Source organism: Manis javanica, chromosome 4 (genome assembly GCF_040802235.1).
Source record: "Manis javanica isolate MJ-LG chromosome 4, MJ_LKY, whole genome shotgun sequence".
In the NCBI taxonomy this organism is placed as follows: Eukaryota; Metazoa; Chordata; class Mammalia; order Pholidota; family Manidae; genus Manis; species Manis javanica.
In genome coordinates, this window is record NC_133159.1 from 156,767,710 (window position 1) to 156,790,878 (window position 23,169).

Consider the following 23,169-nt stretch of genomic DNA (forward strand, 5'->3'; position numbering starts at 1 on the left):
CTTCAGCTGGGCCTGGGAGGAAGCCCTGTGAGTGGGAATGCAGACGGCCACACAGGTCTGCCTTGGAGAGATGATTGGGTGCCCACCTGAATGAGGATTTCACATCAGAGGCCACCAAGGGTGTGTGTTGAGGGCTGGGGGCCTTGATGAAGTTGGAGGGAGATCTGGAGCCTGAGGAGGGTCCAGAGCAGGTGTAGCTGGGAGAGGTCAGCATGAAGTCAGGGGTTTTGGGGGCAGCTTAAGAAGCAGGGGCAGGAGGCTGAAGGAGCCCTCTTTGCCTCAGCTCCTCTGTACCCAGACGGCTGGGGCTCACTCTTGTCCCCTGGCCTTCTGCACACCAGCTGCCATAAAGCTAGGGAGAAATCTGCTTTGCATTATCAGAGGAGCTGCCTCCCCCAGGCATATGGTCAGCAGACCCCCTCCCCCGACCCAGAGCATCATGGGAAATGTCTTCTCCTGACCCCAGCTCTGGCCCAGCCCCTCCTTCCCCTGGAGCACTGGGCCATGGGCTCAGGGGCCCCCACCAAGCCCCTCCCCATCGGATGTTCCCAGTCTTGCATTGTTCCAAGTTGCAGCTCATTGCACTGGATGAAAGAGGGGAGGGAGGCTCTAAGGGGACAGAAGGGGCTCTGGTGGGCCAGCAAAGATGAGGGGTCTCATCCTCTAGCTTAGAGAATCAAAGAAACAAAGAGAGGTTCCCCAGCCTGAGCAGAGAGGACAGAGGCCTGGTCGGGGGAGGGAAGGGAGAACTATAGGCCTCAGCCCACAGAGGCAGAAAAGGAAGAAGCACGGGAGCATTTGTTTGTCCTCTGAGCCCTTAGGGGGCTCAGAAAGAGTCTGCACTCTGGGAGGTACGAATGTCTGGAGCTGAGCAGCCCAGTGTGATGGCCACTAGCCACATGCTGCTACTGAGCACTTGTACTGGAGTTGGTTCAAACTGAGATGTGCTGCAAGGATGAAATACATGCTGAAATTTGAAAGCAGTAGGAAAAACAGTAACATTTCATTAATAATTTTAAAATATTGAATATATGTTGAAATAATACTTTAGCTCTATTGGGTTAAATAAAATACATTATTAAGTTCACCTTACCTGCTTCTTTTTACTTTTGTTGTGTGGTTACTAAAACATTGAAAACCACATGTGTAACTTACATTTTATTTTCACTGGACAGTGTGGTTTCAGAGCACATTCATTTATTTGTTCAACAGGTTTTTACAGGGTACCAGCTATATGCCAGGAAAGTACTGAGAATTAGAAGGTGAGCAAAACCAGATGCTGTCTCTGGATTCCTGGAGTTTACAGTAATCAAATACTCACTCAGATGGGTGCCTAATTGCAGAAAGATAAGTGGGTTAAAGAAAAAGGAGTGGAACATGATGTTTTCTGAACGTGAAACCAGGAACCCTGGTCTGTGTCCAGAGTACAGTGAAAGCTTCCTCAAGGAAGCACTGAACTGTGGGAGGGGGTTGCATATTACAGAAGGGACAGCATGTACAAAGTCCCTGTGGCTAGAGGGAATGTCAGTGAAACAAGCACTGTAAGATGGCTGGTCTGGGGAGCACAGGGAATGAGGAAGAGGATGGCTGGAGCAAGGCATCGAGTCTGGGGGAGTTGGCAGGGGTCTCATGTGGCCCTTGAGGCCACAGGAAAGATAAAGCTGAGAGGGCATTTTCACCCTTACAGGGCAATTAGAGAAGGAATTTGAGGTTGGGCGGAAGGAGGGCAACCAGGTTTCTTCACAGTGGGGCAGAAGGAGGGCGTGGGATTCGCTGGTATAATGTCTTTAAGGCTCTCTGGGCCCCACCCCAGGAGCACTGCACTGTGCCAGTCACCTCTGTACCCTTCTCCAATCCTGCTGCTCTGAGGAGTTTTGCAGAATGCCCTCTTTGCACCATCCCCACAGCCCCTCCTTTACTTCAGGCCACAGCTGACTCCCACCTCCTGGCCTACCCTGCACCCTCACCCTACACATTGCAGCCAGAATTAGTGTGTTCTAGAATGGAAGTCTGTCTATGGCACCCTCCCGCTTAAGACCCTTCAGTGGTTTCCCAGGGCTCTAAGAATGTAGCCCGATCCCTCAGCGTGTCTCTGTGAACCTGGCACCATCCACCCCTCTGATCTCTGCTAGCTCCCCGGGCTCCAGGCAAGGGAGCCTCCCCGGCCCCTGAGCTCTGCTCTGTCTCTTCAGGGTCTTTGCTGAGCTTGCTCCTCTGCCAAGAACGCTCTCCTCCCCCAGCCTGCTGACTCCACTCATCTGTAGGGCTCAGCTTCAGTGCTCTTTTTCTGACGATCCTTCCCTAATTCCTGGTGGAGTGAGCCTTGACTGGGATCCCCATTCACCCCAGCAAGGCACTGCACACCTCTCCACTGCCCCCCAACCCTAACTCACACTGTCAAGAACGTAAGGTCGCTGAAGGCAGGGATTTGTGCCCTTCTTTCCCACAAGTATCTGGTTCTCCCCAACAAATGAGAGGCATTTCCCCATCAGAATAGGGGCTCTCTTAGGACAGGAAGGTACTTCCCTCATCAGATTAGAGGTATCCTTAAGTGTGGGACTGTGTCTTTCCCATCAGATGGGAGCCTCCCTCAAGAGAGGCTGTCACCCCATCACAATGGGGGTTACCCAAGTACCAGGATCATTTCTCTTACCTACTCTGAGCCACCCCTCTCCCCTCCCAACCTTCATGTCTAGAGGTGGGAGACGGAAGGCAGCCTCCTTTCCACCTCGTGCCTAACTCTTGGCTGGAGTCCGGCTGGTCTCTCCCAGCATTTCAATATCAGGAAGTCTTGTTTGCTGTTCTTTCCGAGAAGAGCAAGCCTCCCGTGGCCTCCCCCAGCAACCACCACCAGCCCCACCAGAAGCCCTGGCCCAGTGACCAGAGAGGGGCACAGGCCTGGGGCTGGGAACCCGGCAGCTCCTTGGCCAGGCAAGGCTCAGAGCCAGGCTGGCAGGAGCTGGGGTTGGGACCTTCCCTGGAGGGCCAAGAGGGAGGGGACTGCCTAACTCCAGGCCAGCCAGCCCGTCTCCCGCAGGCTGTCTGGAGCCAGATCCCATGTGTGCGTGTGTGTGTGTGTGTGTGTGTTCCAGGCCATGTGGGTGGCTGGGAGCCACGGGGTTGTGACCTGGCCCTCCTGGCTCCCCTGTGGTCAGTTTCACTTCTGACATCTGGTCAAGTTCACAGCTGGCTGGCTTCCTGCATGGCTGTTTTCACTTTCTCTCTCCCAAGTCTGGGGGCAAAGGGCCCCCACTCCTTCCCTAACCCACTTAAATTAACTCCATGACTACACATATGAATTTGCTGGGTTTCTATTAAAACTTCCCCATTTCTGGGGTGGGGGGAAATAGGACAGGCATTCACCAAGTTGCAAATTATACCTGGGTCCCTGCCACACACAGCCCTTGTTGGCTCAAACCACACGTGTTTGCAGAAAAATCTCTACATTATTTTTCTCTTTGCTATTTAATGTTCATCATTTATGTTTTATGTGTAGGTCCCAAGAAATGATTACACAGGATGCGAGGGGGAAGTGACAGGGGATCTGGAGCTCATAGCCCAGAGGCTGGGGAGGCCAAAAGGGCTCCATCTCAGCCCAAAGGGAGGCAGGAGGGGCCCCAGAACAGAACACATGCTAAGACATACTTACAACCCTCCCAACCCCCTCCCCAACTGCTGGGGAAGAAAATAAATAGACTCAAATCCTGTCTGGCTCCCCAGGTGCACAGGTGAGCACAGCCAGAAGGTGAGTTTCCTCCTCCCATCACAGACTGAGGTCACAGAAATGCCATCTACATACAATGCTCCCCTCCCTTTTAGAGGGCTGGGAGAATCCGGGTAGGGGTGGGGGTGGCTGTCAGTGCACACCCAGCTCAGGGCTCATTCATGCTAAATAGAGGGGGTGCCACACTCATTCCAACAGCAAGCAAAACAGAACATGCCAGGAGGGACCTCATGGGACTTCATGGCCCCTTTCTGGCACCAAGCTAGAGAAAAAGCCAGTCCTTCGTAGAGCCTCTAAACTTGGGAGAGACCCTCTCCAGGCGACAGTCTAATTCAGTCCCTTTTTGCTTCATTCCCACACTTGTCCACGTTTCTTCACTGCAATCTGCGGGGCCCAGCCAAACCCGTGCTCGCAGGGGAGGGGAGGCTGGGGGGAGCATTCCTCCACGTGCAGGCCCTTGGAAGACAGACGCCAGCTCGAGCCTCAGCCGTCCTTGGCCCGCCAAACCCGGGGGCGAGGGAAGAAAGCGGACAGAGTTCAAGTCCCTTCGATGCTTCTCTGGCAGCTACCTTGGGCAGGATCCGGGCCCAGCCGGAGAGGAAGAACTCGGGGAGAAAAGTAAGGTTTCTCATCCTGTGTGTGTCAGTGAGTCTGTTTGTTACCAGCTGGGGAGGGGAGAGGGTCTTAGTCCCGACTCTCAGGGCTGACTCTAGGAGGAGATACTCCTGTGTGGGGATGGAGGGCACCTACAGACTGGGCCACACCACAGATGCCACACTGATGTGCCTGAGGGGGACAGACAGAGGGAAGCAGTACCCCCTTCCACAAACCCCAAGCTGTGATCGATCAAATCCATCTTTGATTGTGATGGATCAACAGACCAGGCCTTGAGCGAAACATCCCATCTCCACAGAGGTTGGACAGGCTTGGAGATGATGGAGCAAAGACTGGATCTGGCTTTTGAGATACTTCCCAGAGACATTTCCCTGATTCCCCTCTCCCAGCCTTCAAGCAAACCTGAAGCCTGTACCCCTAAGTCAGAGATGGGGGGCCAGCCCATATCTGACTTCCCCATTGCAGGGTGACTTTGGGCAAGCCACTACCTCTCTCTGGGCCTCACTGTCCTGTGTACAAAGGAGGGGGGTAACCTAGACTTCAAAACCCCCTTCCAGCTCTGACAGCCTCTTACCCTCTTCATCCCAGGCCAGAGGGGCAGGGTAGGGGACTGAGGGAAGGTTTAGGCCCCAGGGATGCTCCTCATGCCCCAAGTTCACAGTGTAGAGTCCATGGCTCTGGTTCCTCTGAGTCTCTGGGACCTTGTCTTGACCCCCAACACCACTCCTGGTGTCTGCCACCCAGATAGGACACCTGCTAAGGTGAGGGGGCTGGCCTACTGGAAGTGTGGGGAGAAGGGAGTCGGCTGGAGACAGTGATGGGGCAGGAGGAGGGTGGGAGAGGCAGCAGGGCGCTCTGGCACCAGAGAGGGAGAGTGACGGGCAGCAGTGGAGCCCTACAGGAGCAGGGACAGGGCTGTGGTTCAGGGGCCTGGGCTCCACCACCCTGCCCAGAGGAGCTCAGCTCTGACGCTGGCCCATGGGATTAGCTGGAGCATCAGTCGCCGGAATGTGGGGGCAGGGCACGGGCTTCCAGGTCAGCTCACACTGGGGACGTGGCTGTGGACTCGCTGCACAGGCTCTCAACAATGTCAGCTCGCTGGATGCGGCGCAGGGCAGCCAGGAGGGCGTCGAGCGTTGCGCTGTCCTGGGCAGCCCAGCTGGCAAGCAGAGCATGGACCGGGCAGGCCTCATGGGTGAAGGAGTCTATGTGCTCAGGCTGGTATCCCAGCTCGCCTGCCAGGTGTCGCCAGGTGTCCCCCGCAGAGCCGTTGAGCAGCTTCTCCACCTCTTCCCGCTTGGCCAGCGGCAGGCTGCTATAGAGGCCTCCGTCCCCCTTGAGGGCTGCCAAGAACCCAGGGGCAGTCAGATGCTACCTGCTGGACCCCACCTCCCCCACAGTGGGCATGATGGCCTGGGGTAAGACCCCAGAGAGGCCACAGCATTTCTCCTCCTAATTTGGGGAAGCCCTGAGGGCCAGAGGCAGAGGGCTGGCCAAGATGAGGTCCTGGACAGGAGGCAGGGCTGTGGAGTAGCTGTGGGTGGAGGGATGTGACTGCTGTTCCCTCCTCACCCCCGGCTCCAGCACCATTCCCACCACCTAACCCCTTCCCGGCCCCCCAGCAATTAATCAAGGCAGAGGACACAGGCCTTCTCAATCCCAGACTCAGCTGCAGCCTGTGTTCTGGAGCTGGGCTAGGGGCCACTAATTAGGGTACATAATCAACTACTTGTTCCCCAGAAGTCCAGGGCAGGAAGCTAATTGCAGCCACTTTGGGGAGTAATTAGCCCTAGGGGGGACAATTAGCTTGATGAGTCTGGATGCTCCCATTTGTCAACATTCCCATTTCCTAAGCCATTCCCCTGGAAAGGACCTCTCCTACCCATTCCCTCACCCTGCCCTCTCTCATCCCTCCACCGTGTGGGCCAGCTCCCTGCCAGTCCCTCCTGTAGTCTGATCTTCATCACTCCTTTCTCCCTGCCCTGGTCCCCTGCCCAGCCTTGCTGCTTACCCTGGCCTGTGGCCGTCTGCGTGTGGGGCTGCTGGTCATGCAGGCTCTGGCTGTCCACGGAGATGCCGCTGTCACTGTGGAGCTTTTCTCCCTCAGGTGGGGGCGTCTGGTTCGCAGGCCGGCTGTTGGCACCTTGCTTGTTCTGCTTACAGCTATTCCACCTGGAGCCAGAGGACAGGCCCAGTCTCAGGGGGTGAGGGGCTGCCCTGGCCAGGGGTCTGTGCTCTGACGTGCAGGGGCCTGGCAGGTGGAATTATAACCCCCGCCACAGTACTAAGGTCCTTCTTGCTCTACATATCTGCCCCTGGCCTACACTGAAAGCACTGGGAAGGCAGAGGTGCCCTATGGCTTGCGGCACACTGCAAGCATACAATAAATGCACGTGGAATGAATGATGCATAAATAAATGACTTTTCAGGATTTCCACTTTTACCAACTTACCCTGCTAAAATACTCCCACCTGTGTGCAGGAAACTATACAAGGATTTCCTCGGCTATTATAAGAAATAAAAAAAACTGAAAACTAATCAAATGTCCATCAATGGGAGACTGGTAAAATAAATGATGACCCGCCCATATTATTGAGTGAGTGCTTACAAATGATCAGATAATCTATATGTCTTGAGGAGAGTGCTCCCAAGGGAGATTAAGTGAAAAAGTAAGTTATAGAATATGCATAACCTGATCCCACTGATGCTTAAAAACAATCTGCAGGTTTATGAATAAGTATCAAAGTTTTATGTACATGTGTTTATCAATGCACAGAAGATGGCTGGAAAGGGTCTACTCCAAACAGATTCCAATGAGGAGACAGGTAAGATTTGGGGAGATAAAAAGGGGCTTTTACTTTTACTTTACAAGACATTGGTCTTGTATGCATTTTTCCAAACAAGCATGTATTAATGTATGACTTTGATCATCTTTTTTTTTTTTTTAACAGAATGGAAAATGCACTTAAACATTTAAAATGTTTTCTGGGAGTTCTTGCCCATCTTGGATTTCTGGATGTGGGTGCCACAGCATTCCAAGTATGACACGGTAAGGGAGACACACGTGCACACACGGGTAACTGTGTGGGTAAATGGGGTTTGAGGACAGAGACAGTGGGTAAAGGAAGCTCTGTGTGCAGTTGGGGTTAACATAACTGGGAGTTAGGGAGTGGAGGAGCATGGGAGTGGTACCTTCCCTACCTCCTGCTGAGCTGCCACCTCCCCCCACTTGCAGTGGGACAGCTGATGGTGAGTGAGGATGAGGTTGGTTTGGGGTTGAGTTAAAAATGTGTGCATTTCCAGGTTAAGGTCACAGCAAAGCCATCCTCGAGGGCAAAGATCCTGCTCTCTGTCCCCCATCTCCACTCTCACCTCTTGAAGGCGATGTAGGCCACGAGGCCCACAACCACAGCGGCCAGGATGGAGCAGTAGACAGGGATGAGGTTGTCAGCGGTGCCTCGGGTCACCACGGGCTGGGAGCTGCCCATCACTGTGGTCACCACATCTGCCACTGTGCTGACTATGAAGTCTTGCTCTGGAGGTACCTGGGGCTCCTGGGTGCTGGGGCCTGTGCTGTCCGAGCCCTCTGGGGGTGTGGATCGTGTAATCCAACGGCCAGGGATCTCTGGGAGAAAGGGCTACAGGAGTGAGAACCCACTCTCCACTCCCTCCCCTTATGTCTGACCCACTTGGGGGCCTCTTCCCCAGCCACTGCCCCATTCCAGATGCTCAGGCGGCCAGCTGTTACACACAGGGCTGAGGGCTGGGATTGTGTGTACGATGTCCCTAGTATGGAGAAGAGCAAGAGCCTGGGAGTCAGGAGACCTGTCACTGCCTTGCAGTGAGACTCTGGAACATTCCCTTGACCCTCAGGACCTTGATTTCCCCATCTATGGAATGAGGATATTAAGAGAGAGAATTTCTTAAGCTCCCTTCCATCTCAGGAGGAGCTGTGGTCGGAGGAATCTATTCTGCCTCCCCTGGGTGACCAAAAGCCTGGCATGGAGGTAAACACACAAAGAAGAGAGTGTGGGCCCAGGAAGCCTCCAGGTGGAATCACTCTGGGGAGATGTTGTAACTTCTCTGGCCCCAGGTTGCCCCACTAGCCCCAATCACCACTGCCCTATGGAAGGATGAGGGTACTCAGGTTAGAGCAGAGATACCAGCCTCCACATCACCTTCCCAAAAGCTGGCTCTCAGCCTCCTTTTCTGTCTCTGAAGTCCTAGCTCTAGGTTTGGGCAGGGTGCAGGGTTCCCAGCTGGCTTGCTTCCCTCCAGTCAGTATGTGGACAATGCTAGCCTCTGTTTCCTGCCCTCAGTGGCCCCCAGGCCGTCTGATGTTGCCACCCAGAGAAGACAGTGCCAGGTAGCACAAAGCCTCCCTGGGCAGGAAGCAGACTGCTGGTGGAGAAAGGGCCTAAACAGCAGGTACTGTTCACTGCTCCAGGGGAGGGAGACTGTGCCTTGCCACCCAGAGAGGCCCTTTCATGCCAGCTGGGCATTACCTGCCTCCCTCACAGGGGACCTAGCATCAGGGGGATTTTCCATTCTGCCACCCAGCTGGGGGCAATACCAGGAGCTGTGAGCTCTGGATGGCCCCAGGGGTATCTGTCTGGGCAAAGTTGCCTACCCCATCCATCCTTGCTTCCCACGCCTGGGGCAGGGAGGGAGAGCAAGAAGTACATGCCAGTAGGGTGAAGGGCAGGGCACTTTGCTTCCCAGCTCTGCCCCACCCAGCCCCTAGTTTGCCCACCCAAGTTGGAGTCAAAGTTGCTCACTGGGTCTCCTAGGCCTCCTGAACTCAAGACAAAGATGCTTCAAAGCCCCCCATTTTCAGCACTTTCTGAGGGGTGAGGCCCCCAGATGTGAATCTGGAATCCATCTGGCTGGCACTGGGGAGGAGGCTGCCATCTGCTGCCCTGCCTCACCCTTCCCCATCTCAGTCCTGGGAGAGGTGGAGGAGGTAGGCGGGAAGTGGAGGGGACACAGCCCTGTCTTCTGCAGCCCCAGACAAGGTGTTGAACTGGAAGGGTCTTCTCTTGCCCTGCTAGGGGACTGGGTGAGCTGAGGGGCAGCCTGTGCCCTGAGGATGATACAGCTCGGCTTGGGCTGACCCCACCCCAGAGGCTGAAGGTGTGGAGTGGGTGTTGGTAGATCAGGCTGTCAGGGAGATCGGAGGGCAGTGGGGAAGGGCAGAGAGGGGGGTAAGAACAGACGAGGCTGAAGACAATGCCGTGCGGAATGCTCTCTCCTCATCTCAACAATCTCCTCTGATGAGAGGCGGGGGGATAAGATCCAGATGTGGCCATGTCCACTAGCATTTCAACCCGCTAAGCCTTTGGTGGGTCCTGACAGCTGTTTCCGGAATGGGAGCTGTCAGACTTGGGGGTGGAAACAGGGACCAGGTTACTCTTCCTAAACCCAAACTTCACTGGAGCAGTGGGGGCACCTTCTGCCCCGAGGGTGGGTGAATCACTGTGTCACACCTGAAATGTATCTGCAGGAAAGTACAATGCATGGGAAGGGAGGGGGGCAACCAAACCATGAATCAAACTCCATTTCCTGAAAAGTTCCCTCTGCCCCAGCTGACATTTAACCCTTCAGAGGCTACAGTGGAGAGGGTAAGAGGGTGGCTGGGTAAGTGGGGTGGTATCTGGGAGGAATCTGAGAATGCCTCAAAAGGCAGAGCCCACCCTCCCTGACCCACCACCTTTCTTTGCTCTAACCACACCCAGCTAAGTCCCCCAGCAGCTGGTCTGGACTTGCCCATGAACTGTGCTGCCTGCCTGCTGCCAGTTACTGAAACTCCCTTCCTGCTCTGCCCTGCACTTGACGCCACTTGCCTATCTCCTGGCCCAGGGCAAGTGCCACTACCATGTTCTGTGTCCCACTCCTCTCCCCCCAACCCCCACCCCAGTGCAGGAGGTTTCACATACCTGGCCACAGCCCAGCTTAACAGCCCTCTCTGTCCTCAGCTCCCTGAGCCAGAGATCACAGGACCCAGAAGGAAGGCTTAGGGTGGGAGCCTGGGTCAGACTGAAGGCTCTGCACAGTGCGGAGTCTATCTCCCCCATCTGACTGGGGTCTGACCAAAGGCAGAAGTTGTAATGCCTCCACCAGAATGGGGGATCTCCTGGGAACAAAGTGCTGGGACCATGTGTCCTTCATCAGACTGGGGCAAAGGCTGTCTCTCTCCATCAAACTTGGGGCCTGCTCAGAAGGAGGGCACCCTGACAGTTACATGCCAAAGGAAAACAGCTAAGTGGGCACCAGGCCACAGGGTAAGGGACAGAAAATAAAGGCACTGTCAACTTCTCCCTGCAGTAGGAAAGCCCACCAATCTCCCCATAGATGGATGCCAGCAACCCGAGACCAAAACAGTTCAGCCTGGCTGCCACAGTGCGTCCTCTCCCCATCCCAGGGACTGCCCCATTTCCTGAGGCCCTGTGCCTGGCTAAGGTAGGCACACCAGCTCCTCTCCTCTCCAGGGGGCTGAGAGCCCTCCACGGGTACCCTGCCTCTCCTTGGGCTCCCAAGCCCAGGCCTGCCAGGCCCCTTCTTCCCCTCTCCCAGGGCCTCTGTCCCCTCAACCTCCGTAGTGCTCCCTGGGTTCAGTATCAACCTTGACTAAGCTGTATCCATGACAGTTGACCCTTCCCTCAGATATCACCAGTTGAATTGGGCCAGCTGCTTTCTCTAACCACAGCAACCTGGAAACCATGTGATCAATCAGGAACCTGAGGTCCAGAGACAGGAGAGACCTCCCTAACATCACTCAGATGGTAAGTGACAGGATGGGTTCCATCCTAGGTCCCAGAGCCATAAACCATGCCAGACCTAGACCAGGCCTCTGAGCCAAAGCGTCCCAACTCCTGAAGGTCATTAAGCCCCTTCTCCACTTCAGAAAGCCTGTCTCAGGGATCACACATGTCCTGCTCTCTGATCCAGACACGGTGGCCACCTTCAAGTCTCTTATCTGCTGCCCATCTAGTCCCTAGCTGGAAGTTATGGATTAATACAGCCCCGTAAAATGCAAGCTGTGGCCAGGAGGAGGATGACGGCTTTCCAAACACTTAGCCCAAAGGAAATAGTGTAAGGGGCCCTTTGGTGAGAAGGATCAGGACCCATCTCCCCCGTTAGGATTCAGTTTCAGGGAGGGTGGCCGCCGGCCCAAGGCCGCCCAGGCCTGACCCTCTCGACCCCCAGGGGGCGCCCTTCCCGCGCCTCCAGCCCCGCCCGTGGCGCGCTCACCCTCGCACTCTGCGTCCGCCCAGCGGGTGCACTCGCGCAGCTGGCGCTCGGTGTCCTCGCACACCGTGCAGGGCAGGCACGGGTCCACGTGGTTGGCCTCGTCGGAGTACGTGCCGTCGGGACACTCCTCGCACACGGTGTTCTGCTTGTCCTGGCACGAGAACACGAGACCCGAGCCCACCTCGCACACACGGCAGGCCTCGCAACGGCCGGTGGTCTCGTCCTGGTAGTAGCCGTAGGCGCAGCGGCACACGGCATCATCCGCCTCCACGCATGGCGCCGACATGCTCTGCAGGCCCACGCACTCGGTGCACGGCTTACATGGCTCAGTGGCACTCACCACGTCAGAGAATGTCACACCTGTGGGAGATGGACAGGCGGGGAAGCCCAGTGCTCAGAATTTAGTCGCCTGCCCTTTGGACACTTGGGACACGGAAGCTGGAGGTCCTCCCTCTCCCATCGCCCGCCAGGGTACTGACCCCCTCGGTTCAGCCTCACTCAGTATTTGACTCCGAGCCTCCTCCCCCGGGTCCCTGATCCTGGGGCTGTGAGCACTCATGGCAGCCAGCTGGGAAGGAAGAAGTTGGGTGAGGCGCCCCATGCTCCAGACCCCGGAAACACTGGCTCGGAGTCTTCACGGGGTAACCCAGCTGGTGCCAGTAAATTTCTTGGCAAATTCTCTTAGAGAGTTCCCAGCCCTGTACCCTTGTTCCCAGCATAATTAAGGAATAATCTGAGCGTGGGTCCCACCCAGCCCTCCCCCAGGGCCGGAGCTGGGCTGTGCACCCAGCCCAGGCATGGCTGGCCGTTGCTAGGGAGCCTCCCACCTCAGCGAACCTTCCATTCCTCTGCTCACGGGTGGGGGCTCAGGTGTGGCCTGAATGGGAGTGACTAGGGTTAGACAGCAGAATTTCCCACTCATGGTGTTACCCCACACTGCTGAAGGGCTTGGCTTTTGAGGGTGGGGATGCGCCTCCTGGCAAGAAAGTTCAGGTACAGCAGGAGGTATTAAAGCTAGAAAGCAAGAAGGACTTGTATTTTTGTCCTGTGCCCTTTCAAATGGCGAAAAGGGGAGATTTTCAAGCTCATGTTGTTCTCTTAATGGATGTGAGCTCAGAATCAGGAGAAGGATGCCAGAGAGTGCCAGGATCCTCTCCTCCTGGTGTAAAGAGGAGGAAGGCACAGAGCCAGCTCTTCCCGGCTTCCCATCCAGGGTGGAGAACTCTGTCAGTCTCAATTCATGAGGATGTATCTTTGCTCCAAGGGCCGGAAGAGCACAGATTTAGGAACCTGAGACCAGGGGGAGGTGGAAGTAGAAGGAGAGATACTAGGGTCCTATTGAAGGGAAATGGAGGCCTGCTGTGGGGTCTGATCTCCATCTTCTCTAAAGTCATCAAGACACAAGATGGTGCACAGGGTCATTATCTTGGGGTTGGGGTTGTGGGGGGTGGGGGTGGAAATGGAGAAGCCAAAAAGGAAAACCCGGAGAAAAGTGAAAAGGGGCAGGAGTGGGGGGATGGAAGGAAATGACAGACTCAGTTCTGGCAGAGGGACCCATATTTCTCTTCCTAGGGATCAGGCAGAGCTATGTGGGCTCAAAATCTAGCTTCCATCATTTACTAGCTGTGTGGGGTGCTTTACTTAACCTCTCTGAGCTTTTTCTTTCTTTCTTTCTCTGTAAAATAGGGAATAATATCACCACTCAGTGTTGTGGTAAGGAATAAATGAAATTCCACCATAAAGCACTTGATGCACAGCAGGGATGCCATGAAGGTTGGGCCCCATGGGGTCGGCAACAATACATTCAGTGATCTTTGGTAGCAGGGATACAGCTAGACAGCAGAAAGGATTGCCAAGCATAAACAGCCAAGGCAGGCTGTCCAATTTATACAAACAGGAGGGTCTTATCTGGTTAGCATGTGGCAGGAGGGCGGGTCCAGTTACACTGAAAGAGAAGGGGAGGGCCCTGCCCATGGGAAAATACAGAAAATTAGCAGAAAACTCCTGGGAGAGGGTTTTAGTGGGTGGGGAAAATGTGGTCTTTTCTGGCAGAGAATGAAGGCAAAAGCTTAATGGGTTTCCTTGTGGGAATGTTTTGAGGATAGAGAGAAAGTCCGCTGGGGTCTCCATCCTATAAAGCGGGCTTGTAAAGGCAGTCTGTTAAAGCAGCTGAGGCAGGGAGGAGAACGTAAGGAAAGGGAGGGGGACGGTGGGAGAGAATGGGGGGTCCCTACCACCACTTACAAGCTGGTCTCTGCTCCTGTTTCCCCTCCCCTTCCTGGGAGGTGCTAGAACCTCCTTCTCCCAGGCTCTTCTACCTCACCCTGTACCTTCACAGCAGGCAGTGGGGTCCCATCCTGGGATACTTAGGGTCCAGGGAGGAGAGGCCCTGGGCTGCAGTCTAGGAAATGAGAGAGGCAGACTTGGGAGGTCCCAGGGTACTGATGGCTGAGCAATCCTGCCCTGGGATGGAAACCGTTAGGCCAGGGCAGGTGGCTGGATGGCAAGGAGGCAAGGGCAATACAGGATACCCAGCTTCTCCACCCAAGCCCAGGTATCTCTCTGCTGGTGGATGAAGTTACGGAATCCGTAAGCAGAAAGAGGAGCAGTGTGTTTGGGGACACCGAGGAGTTGGGTTTACCTGAAGCACAGATAGGCTCTGCATGTGTGGGGGTGGGGTGGGGAGGGGGTTGGTAACGAAAGGGTAGGTGGTTTCAGAGTTCTCAGTTCCTTGTACCCTCGAACTAAATAATCTGATTATGGTTCCCTCCAGCCCTCCAGATGGGCACTGAGTGCCAGGCAGAAGGCAGGCTCTAACTCTAGGCAGGTTGGAAAGGTCTCTGGGCAGAGTCAGGAAAGGGCACTGAGCCCAAGGCCTGCAGGCAGCCACTGAGGCTGGAGGCATACAGCAGAGATGAGACTCCAGACTCAAAAGCACACAGAATTCAGATCCAACATCTCCCCTCCCCCAAACTCCTTCTGCCTTCCTCAACCAACCACCCTGGAAGACAGAGTTCTCTCCTCTCCCCAAGGAAGTCCTAGGGTAGGAATGGTCACAACATCCCTCCCCCTCCTAGACCTGGTATCACCCCACAGTAAGGACATCCTTGTAGGACTCCAACCCCATCCCTGCTGGCTCCTGAAAGTTCCGCTTTCTTGGTCAGAGCCTCAGAACAGTTGGCCTGTGGGAGGGGTAGCCACACCCTCTCAGGATTCCCCCAAGGTCAGTCTCCAGGGCAGCCAGGATTTGATCCTCCTTCCCTCCCCCAAACACACCAAGGGTAAGTGGCAGCCATTGATTTTGCAGTGCAGATGGTATTTTTAGCTGGTGCTAACATTGGCGGCTCCTCCCAACCTGGCCCCACACTTCTACCAGGCCTCTTTGCTTGGGGGCTGGGAAGGGGCACCCCTTGGGATGCCCCATCAGGTCCCCCTCTTCCCTCTGTATACTTTCCTTATCCACTCTCAGCTTCCCCTCTCTGCCTCCTATACTGGGTCAGATCCACTTCTGGTGCCCATACAATGGTGGGCAGGAGACCCTGCCAAGAGGCAGAGCATTTGTAAGCCCTCTTCTGGGCATGCTTCTCCCCAGTGCCCCCTGCTTCCCTTCCTCTCCCCTCTTCCACCTGCCAGCCTGTACTCACTGTCAAGACAGGGCTCACACATGGTCTGGTTGGCTCCACAAGGCTGGGCCACCCCCTCGCCCAGATTGCAGGCTTTGCAGCACTCTCCACTGTGGGTGTACAGGCCCGAGGAGCAGGCCTCCTTGGCACCTCCGAGGGACACCTGCGTCGGGGAGATCAGAGGGTCAGACTAGCAAGAGAAAGAGGGGTTGCCTTCTGAGGGGTCAAACACCAGTCTCCTAAGGCCTTCCATTGGAACCACCTGGGCCAAGATGCGCTCACCAGGGAGGCATTAGGCGCAACAAGAAAGGCCGTGGGGGATAGTGCGCCCCTGCAGGCTACTGGGGGTGCGAGGTCAGAACCTGGGATGCTGATCTTCTGCAATGTTCATCTCGGGGTTACAGCAACTCCTGGAGTCCCAAGGATATACTACAAGGGGAAGGGGGCCCGAGGCCCATCAGGGGGCCCTCAGGCAGGAACACCACGAATGGCTGTACACGTTGCAGCTTGAACAGGGGTTCCAGCCAAGGGGGCAACTAGAAGCTGAAATCTAGCCCAAACACCACTTGCTAAGTCACACACCTGCAAGGCTGCATCTACTCAAAGAGAGTTCTCTCCTCTCACAAAGGCTAGCAGGGTCCTAATCCAGGTCCTTAATTCTACTATTCCACACATCAAATATCACACGAGAGGTGTCTGTACTCTAGAACACAAGGCAGAGGGGTGGGGTCTTGGGCTAAACTCTGGCTCTGCCTGCCCTGCTTTCTCTCTCTGAGTCTCTGTTTTTCTGTACAATTAGAAATGTCTACAGCCCAGGGTGAGAGCAAAAGACTAGCCAATTGGCAAGAGTCTGGAGCCAAGATGGGAGAAGGGGCGCCTGGTATCAATGATGAGAAAGTGGCTGCTCTCACCACCCAGCAGCCCTGCTCCCCCAGGATTTGATTTCCAGCCACCAGACTTCCCCTCTCCCTGCCCCCCATGCAGCCACTGGGAACAGCGTTGGAACCAGGGGAAAGGGGAGTCAGATTCCTGCGGTGGAGGCATCTCTGCTCAGGGATGGAATGATTTAGCACCGGATTCCCTAGAGGGAGGGGCTGCTGGCAGCTTGCTTTGTATTTCTGTTTAAAAAAAAAAAAATCATGTCTAATAAAATTCCAAAGCCTATTTCCCTGGCCCCAGACCATGCAGCTCCCATTTGATGCTGAGAGGAAGTATGGGCTCTTGGATCGTGAGGCCAGAAGAGAGTGTGGAAGGTCATTTTGGGCATTCCTCTGTTTTCTTCCTGGCCACCATCTGGCCAAGAACACTCCCTTTCCTCTGGTCCTTTAAAAATATACTGCAATCTCAGCAGGGTTTGGTGGAGGCAGGAGTGGATGGATTGGATCAGTCTAGGTAGCAGCCTGTGGTCCTCAAGAGACCAGCAGGAGGTGAGGAAGGCAGCTGTAGGAGGGGAACTTTGGGTGTTATCATCTCCCAGGTGGCAAGAACACACTGCTGGGAACATCTGCAGACCAGAAGCCTTGCGGCTGGGGGGGAATGGAGGGCAGTCCCAGATGCAGGCTTTTCCCCAGGAGATGAGCAAGATTCCAGAAGGATCTGTTCAGGTTTCTTTTCATGCTTTAGGGCTCTGCTTGAATGTCACTTCCCCATGGGAGCTGTCCGGTGGCCCCACCCCTCCCAGATCAACCCGAGCTGCCGAGCTGCCGAGCTGCCGTGTCTTGTGTTCTCCCTGTTCACCGTGCTGTTCTGGTCTGACATGTGACAGAGTCCGCCACTGGACTCTCAGCTACTGAGGGCAGGATGTGGTTGCTCCAGTGCCTGACACAGTAGCTAGCACCTAGTAGGGACCCAACATGTATATTTATGGAATTCACAAACATGACAATATGATACGGCCTTAATTAACTATAACTCTGGGGGGAATGACTTTCTGGATGGCTGACTTTCCTAAAAGTCAAGGATTTGCTGTTCTAATCACCTAATGTTTTTCATTTTAACTATGGTGGCTGCACCCTTCTCTGACTCTGGAACATACCTTCACAGTTTCCCCAAGACTCAGGGACTCAAAATTTACACCAGTGATAATTCTGGGCTGCAATGCAGTAAAGCTCTTGTATTCCTTATCCCAAATTACCTCACTTCTGTCTCTGCATTCTCCTGTCAGTTTCTTTATGAAAATAGGTTTTCTTTCTCCTCCCTTCCTGTCAGGATATCAGTTGTCAATTTTTGCTGCTACCAGATTGTGACCTGAGCATCTCCTTCTGACTGTTCCAATTTATTAGATCTAACTGAATTTTGAGGAACTATGTAACTGGCCTTGGTAGGAAAGGTGTATAAAGTGAGTATAAATAGGACCTGAACCAGGAGGGGGCAATTCGCTGAGTAAAAAGTGTGAGCTCTACTGCCTTCCTCCTCTGCTGCCCCCATCACTCTGAATCCTGGCTCAGCACTTAGAGCTGGGTGAGCTGGGACAGGTTTTGAATTCCTCTGTGCCTCCATTTCTTTATCTTTAGGGATGCATGATGTTACCTGCCTCGTAGAGTTGCTGTAGGTATTAAATGGATGAGGAAGGTGTTTATGCACTTTGAGACCCCTGTTATCTCTTTTCCAAGGTCTTATTTCTTTTGTGACTTTTGGCTATGTTCCAGTTAGTTGAGGTCAGTAGAGACCTGGGCCCCTGCTAGCTGAGGGGTGTCTGTCTATGGTGGCCGTGTCTGCCGTGGCAGCCTTGTGTCAGCCCCTCTTCCTTAAAACCTGCTCTCCCTGCCGCAGCCTGTGGCTCTCTCTCTTCTCCTGGTCTTGCATTTGGAGTCATGAGTTTCCTGCGCTTGTTTTGTTTCCTGTTTTACCCAGATCTGCTACTTAATGGTATACAATTTTGGGTAAATTCCCAATCTCTCGAAGCCTCAGTGTTCTCACCTAAAATATTGGGTTGGCAATGTCTATTGCTCAGGGTTGCTGTGAAACTTAAATAATTTATGCAAGTCTGGTGTATAGTATGAGTTCAGTAAATGTTACTTATCAAGTAAGTGTCTTGTCTTAGGGAGAGCTGTGAGCCTGGGCAGGAGATGTTGGGGTGGGGAGAGGTTAGCTAAAGCCAAAGAGAGGAAATCACTGAAGAGTTGGGGACAGGATAAATATGAAGAAAGACTTACCCATCAGAAAGAGTCTAAAGAAGGTGTGGGGACCAAAGAAGATAGGAATTGCTCTCCTTAACTAATTCAACAACCATTTACTGAGCATTAAACTAAGAGTTTCCAATGAGACATGGTCCCTTACCCCTGGGGAAAGAGTCACAGTCCTATGAAGGAGAGCTACCCTGGAAGCCAAAATGCTGAGGGGGAAGCCTTGGGAGATTGCCCTCTTCCCCTCTGACAGGTGGGGAAAGTGAAGCCCACAGAGGCGATTCTGTTAAGTGGCCTGATGCATGGCCCCTGCCACATCCTCTATTGGTCCAAAGTGGGGCAATCTGGGAAGCAGAGAGGGATGACTAGGATTCAGGCATAGTGCTCCAAAATGATCAACTTACCAAAATGATAGACACATTTGCCTGAAATTTCCATTTATTACACTTACTCATTTCCAATTTGATGGAATGATTTCATCCCATTTTCAAGAATGTTTGCAATCTTTTTGCCATGTCAAGGCTTTCAAGAACTAAGGTGGAATATATACCCTAAGATGAACTGACTTTTGAGAATATTAACTTTTTAAAAACTTTGGACAAAATAGAAACCACACCAAAATAGTTGAAAGAATTTGTATGAATGCTTCAGTGTGATGAGTCCTAACCACAACAGCTTCAGCAAAGGGTTCCTTAGGTAAATGTAGCAATTAGCCACTGCCACGGGGTTGGGGAATTTTCAAATATGCGGAGGGTCTTTTTGGGGTGGATGCCAGTCCAGGGCAGCACTGGCACATACCTCCCCATCCGTTTAGACAGGGGTTGAGTTTGGAGTAGGAGGCAGGGGCTAATCACTGTGGATGATGCTGCCGGATCCGAGGGAAGGGCCGCGGCGGGTTTTGGAAGGAGGGGCTAGGTACCAAATTTGTGGGCATAGAAGACGGATCTAGTTTCTAATTTTCAGGGCTAGTGTTGGTTCAGGGCCCCGTGTCCCTACAGGATCTAGAAGGCTGGGGTGTTGGGGAGGGGGCGCATACATCCGAGAGAATAAGCTCCAAGACAAGCATCCTGGGTTCCAACAAGGGGATTTTAGTTACTAACTGGGGGGTTTTGTGCCTAAAGGTCTGAGAGGTTCGGCTTCCTCACCTGTAAAATGGGAATAACTAGATTTACTCTGCTGGGAATTTGTAGGATTAAATAACACAAGAGAAATTACCCAGGACAGTTCGTGGCACAAAGTAAGCACTCAACCAATTTTATTATTCTCGCCTTTCCACCTCGCACCCCTAGAGAAGAATCTAGGCGCGTGAACGGGACAGAGCCGTACAGTCGGGTGGGGACCCCTTCCCTTTCGGAGCCGCCTGCCCAGCCTGGCCGCTTGCCTCCTCCCATTTGCGGCCCTCGCTGCGTCCCTATTAGGCGCATTAGCCAGCCCCGTGGCTCCGGTTACAGACGTCTGAATGACAAAGTGCCTCCATTACCGGCGCGGCCCGCCGGCCGACCCGCCGGGACGCGCTCTGGTTTCAGCACTCTCTCGCCGCGGCCCAGGAAGCAGCGCGGACCGCCGCGGTGCGCAGAGCCAGCCCAGAGACAGCAGCTCCGCCGCGAGCCGCCGGGGCTGCCGGCGGCCGATTCTGGGCGGGCGCCACCTTCCGCAGCCCCCTGCCCTCCACCCCCTGCCCCCCTCCTTCCTCGCCTCTTGCATACTCGCGGAACACGCTAGCCCCGGCCGGCATCCCACCCACGCCCTCGCCCCTCCGGGATCCTCACTGCCGGCCGCCGAATCCCACCCCTGCGCCCCACCCCTCCGGGGCCGGGAAGCGTCTGTGACCCGCGGCGTTAGTCAGCAAGCGTGCCCGCAGTCACTTCCAAACCCCCGCACGAAGCCACCGGCACTAACAGTACCAGAGAACCGACGCTGAACTTCGCACACGGGGCCGGCGCACAGAGAGGGTCTCTGCCCACCTTAGCCTTCATTTTCCTCCGCCAGCCAGACTCTACGGCTGGTGTCAAGCCCGCCGCCCGCAGAGAAACGCAGCTCGTGTCCTGGGCTGGGACGCCGGGCTGCCCCATTAGGAGATGCGGGATACCGAGCTGAGAATCAGGTGAGGGGCAGCCTAGCTAGGACACTGACTCAACTTGTTTGTGGGATCTCGGCCAAGTCGTTAAAACTCTCAGAGCCTCAGTCTCCTTATCTGTAAAATGGGGACTTGGAGCGCGGTGCTCAGATGAGAGATGAAGATGGCAGGAAAATGGAGCCCACCTCCTCCATTGCCAAGCCTTCTAGGGCACTCCGTTCGTGGCCGCACTACAGTTCACATCTCCTGAACATCCTATCAGAACTACCGGAGCGGGGGTGTCTGGGGGAAGGGGACTTGGATGCTTATGAAGACCCGTTGTCTTTTAGCTAGACAGAATCCGAAGCGTCCGAGCGCCTCCGTCTCGTTGGGTGCCCAGGTCCTCCACCGAAAGCTGGGCGGGGTGTAGGCACAGTCCTTACCCACCTGGACGCTGGAGCCCAGCGAACGCGCGCGCAGCGCTCGGGACGTTTAACTTACCAGGGCGCCTGAGTAAGGGTGGGGGGCGCACAGCCCAGGTTTCGCCCGCAGCTGCAGAAGCCACAGCCCTCGCGTCGCAGCGCCCCCTGCGGGGCCGCCTCTGCCTGAGCGACCCGGGGCTGAGCGCTGCCGGGACATCCCCCGCCTTGCGCGTCCCGGCGCTCTGCACCCCGAGATGTGGCAGCGGCCAGACCCGGTCCGACGACGCCCGCTCCGTCCCTTCCGGTTCACGACGCTGCTTCAACTCTTGAGAATAAGCGTGTCGGAGGAACGCGCAGGTCCTGAGGAACCGAGGAGCGAGCGCGTCCACCCAGGCAAAGTGGGCTCTCCCTTTCCAGCCTCTCATACCCAGCCGCAATTTCCCGGCCCGGCTAGGCCGCGGAAAGAGCGCGCGGCAGGCGCGGGAAACGTCGGTGCTTCTGCTCTCTTCTGGACCCACTGTCCCTCGGCGAGCAGACGGCGCCCAGCAGCTTTGGGATCCTCTCCCTTCTCTCTCCTCTTTCCTTATGCTTCCATCTCTTTACTTCCCTCACCCTTTTCTGCCCTCCCTAAGCTCATTTTCTCTCTTCAACCGACCCCCGCGCCCCGAACCTCTCCCTCCCACTCCCCTCCCCCCGCCATTGTCTGGCCGGTTCTCATTGTCCGATACCGGGTCCCCTTTGCCTGCAGTCCCTCCACTCTCTTCCCCATTGTTCCATCCGTCTCCAGTTCCCCGCCCCAGCCGCGCTCGTGCCTCATCTCTAGTCCCCGTCCCATTCCTCCTGCTTCTGTAAAGCTCGAGTTTCGTCCCACGACCCTCCAGAGATCAAGATGCTCAGGCAGAATCCGAGATTCCTCGAGATCCCGGCATTCAAGCGTCCTCTTCCGAAGAACCCAGGCATCCGAGAGCCCCAGGACCCCTTCTTAACAGACCCCTCCCAGCTCCTTCACACACACCCCGCGGTACCCAAGGATCCGCGTCTGTGCGCCCCTCTTGAGTGTATCTTTATCCTGGACCTCAGGGTCGCCTCTGTCCTCTGAGAACCCTAGACGCTCCTCCGTGGATCCCGGAATGAAGCTCCTCTCCCTCCCTCCACCTCCCAGTATCTGGGACCCCAACGCTCAGTTCTCTTTTCCCTGGAGGAAACCTGAGTCCACGGGGGTTCCGGTCCCAGGAAAGGGAGCGGGCTGCGCCCCCGCTAGCACTCACCCCCAGGACCAACAGCAGCAGCAGCAGCAGCGGGCGCGGCCCGTCCACGACGCCGGCGGCGGCACCTGCCCCCATCGTCCGCCTCCGGTGGCAGCGCCCGGCTTGCAGTTGTCGGCTCCGCGGACCGGTAGGTCTGCGCTGCGCTTCAGCGCCCGCCCCTCGGAGCTGGCCGAGGCTCCGCTCTCTCTGGCTGAGGGCAGGAGGGGCTGGGAGAAGCCAGTGCGGCGGCCCCGCCTCCTCCCCGCCCAGCCCGCCCACCCCCGGAACCGCGCCCGCCCGCTCCACCGCCTCCTCTAAGGGAGAGGAGGCGAAGGGAGGGCGTGCGGGGAGCCGCGCCCGCGCGCCCCGCTGCTGCTTCTCGGTGCCCGGGCACTTGGAGCCTCTCCCCTCCTCTTCCCCGGTCCCCAGTGCCCAGCCCGCGCTACTGAGCGTCCGTCCCGGATGCTGTAGGCTGGGGGAGCAGGGCATCCCCAGTGCGGTCCTCTGGTTGAGGCCCCCCGCAGGGTTCCCTCTCTTACCGATCTTCCTCTGCCTCTGGCTTCAGGTTCTTCTGCGGAGCCCTGCTCCCTATCCAGCCATTAACAGCTAGAATGCCCACTGCCCGTCCACCCTTCATCTCCTGGTCCATACTGCATTCCTACCTCGCTAAGGCCTGGGGAAGGGGAGGCGAGGAGTAGCAGGTGGCCTGGTCCCAACAGTGTGCAGCAGCGACGTTCAGGGTGGAGTCTGTCCCGACAGCAAAAAATCGGTTTGGAGGGGTCACAGATCTACATACAAAACACAGGAATACACAGACTCTCAAGCTCACATATACATGTGCTTATGCATCACATATTACCACATCATCCTCATGCCCTGGTGTAGCCTGCACATCTGACATATGCAGGGGCGCTGCCATACTCATGCACTCATGCACACTCATTACACATGTGGTCATAACATTCAAACACACATACCTACATATTCACATATGCACATGTACATGGAGTCACCTCCACACACACTTTCACATTATAGTCTCTGGTACTGGTGCACACATACATTCATGAGCAAACATGCGTATACCCACATACAAACACACAAAT

General features: G+C 55.4%; 1 protein-coding gene across 1 annotated transcript; it reads right to left on the reverse strand.

Moving 5' to 3' along the window:
* Window positions 1-1,158: 1,158 nt before the first annotated feature.
* Window positions 1,159-22,269, reverse strand: NGFR (nerve growth factor receptor). The gene is made up of 6 exons (XM_017650444.3): window positions 22,085-22,269; window positions 15,235-15,376; window positions 11,591-11,950; window positions 7,712-7,964; window positions 6,351-6,511; window positions 1,159-5,682 (listed from the first exon to the last, which is right to left on the reverse strand). Exons 1-6 carry the CDS (start codon window positions 22,157-22,159, stop codon window positions 5,381-5,383), a joined length of 1,293 nt encoding a protein of 430 aa, XP_017505933.3. The 5' UTR covers window positions 22,160-22,269; the 3' UTR covers window positions 1,159-5,380.
* Window positions 22,270-23,169: the final 900 nt, after the last annotated feature.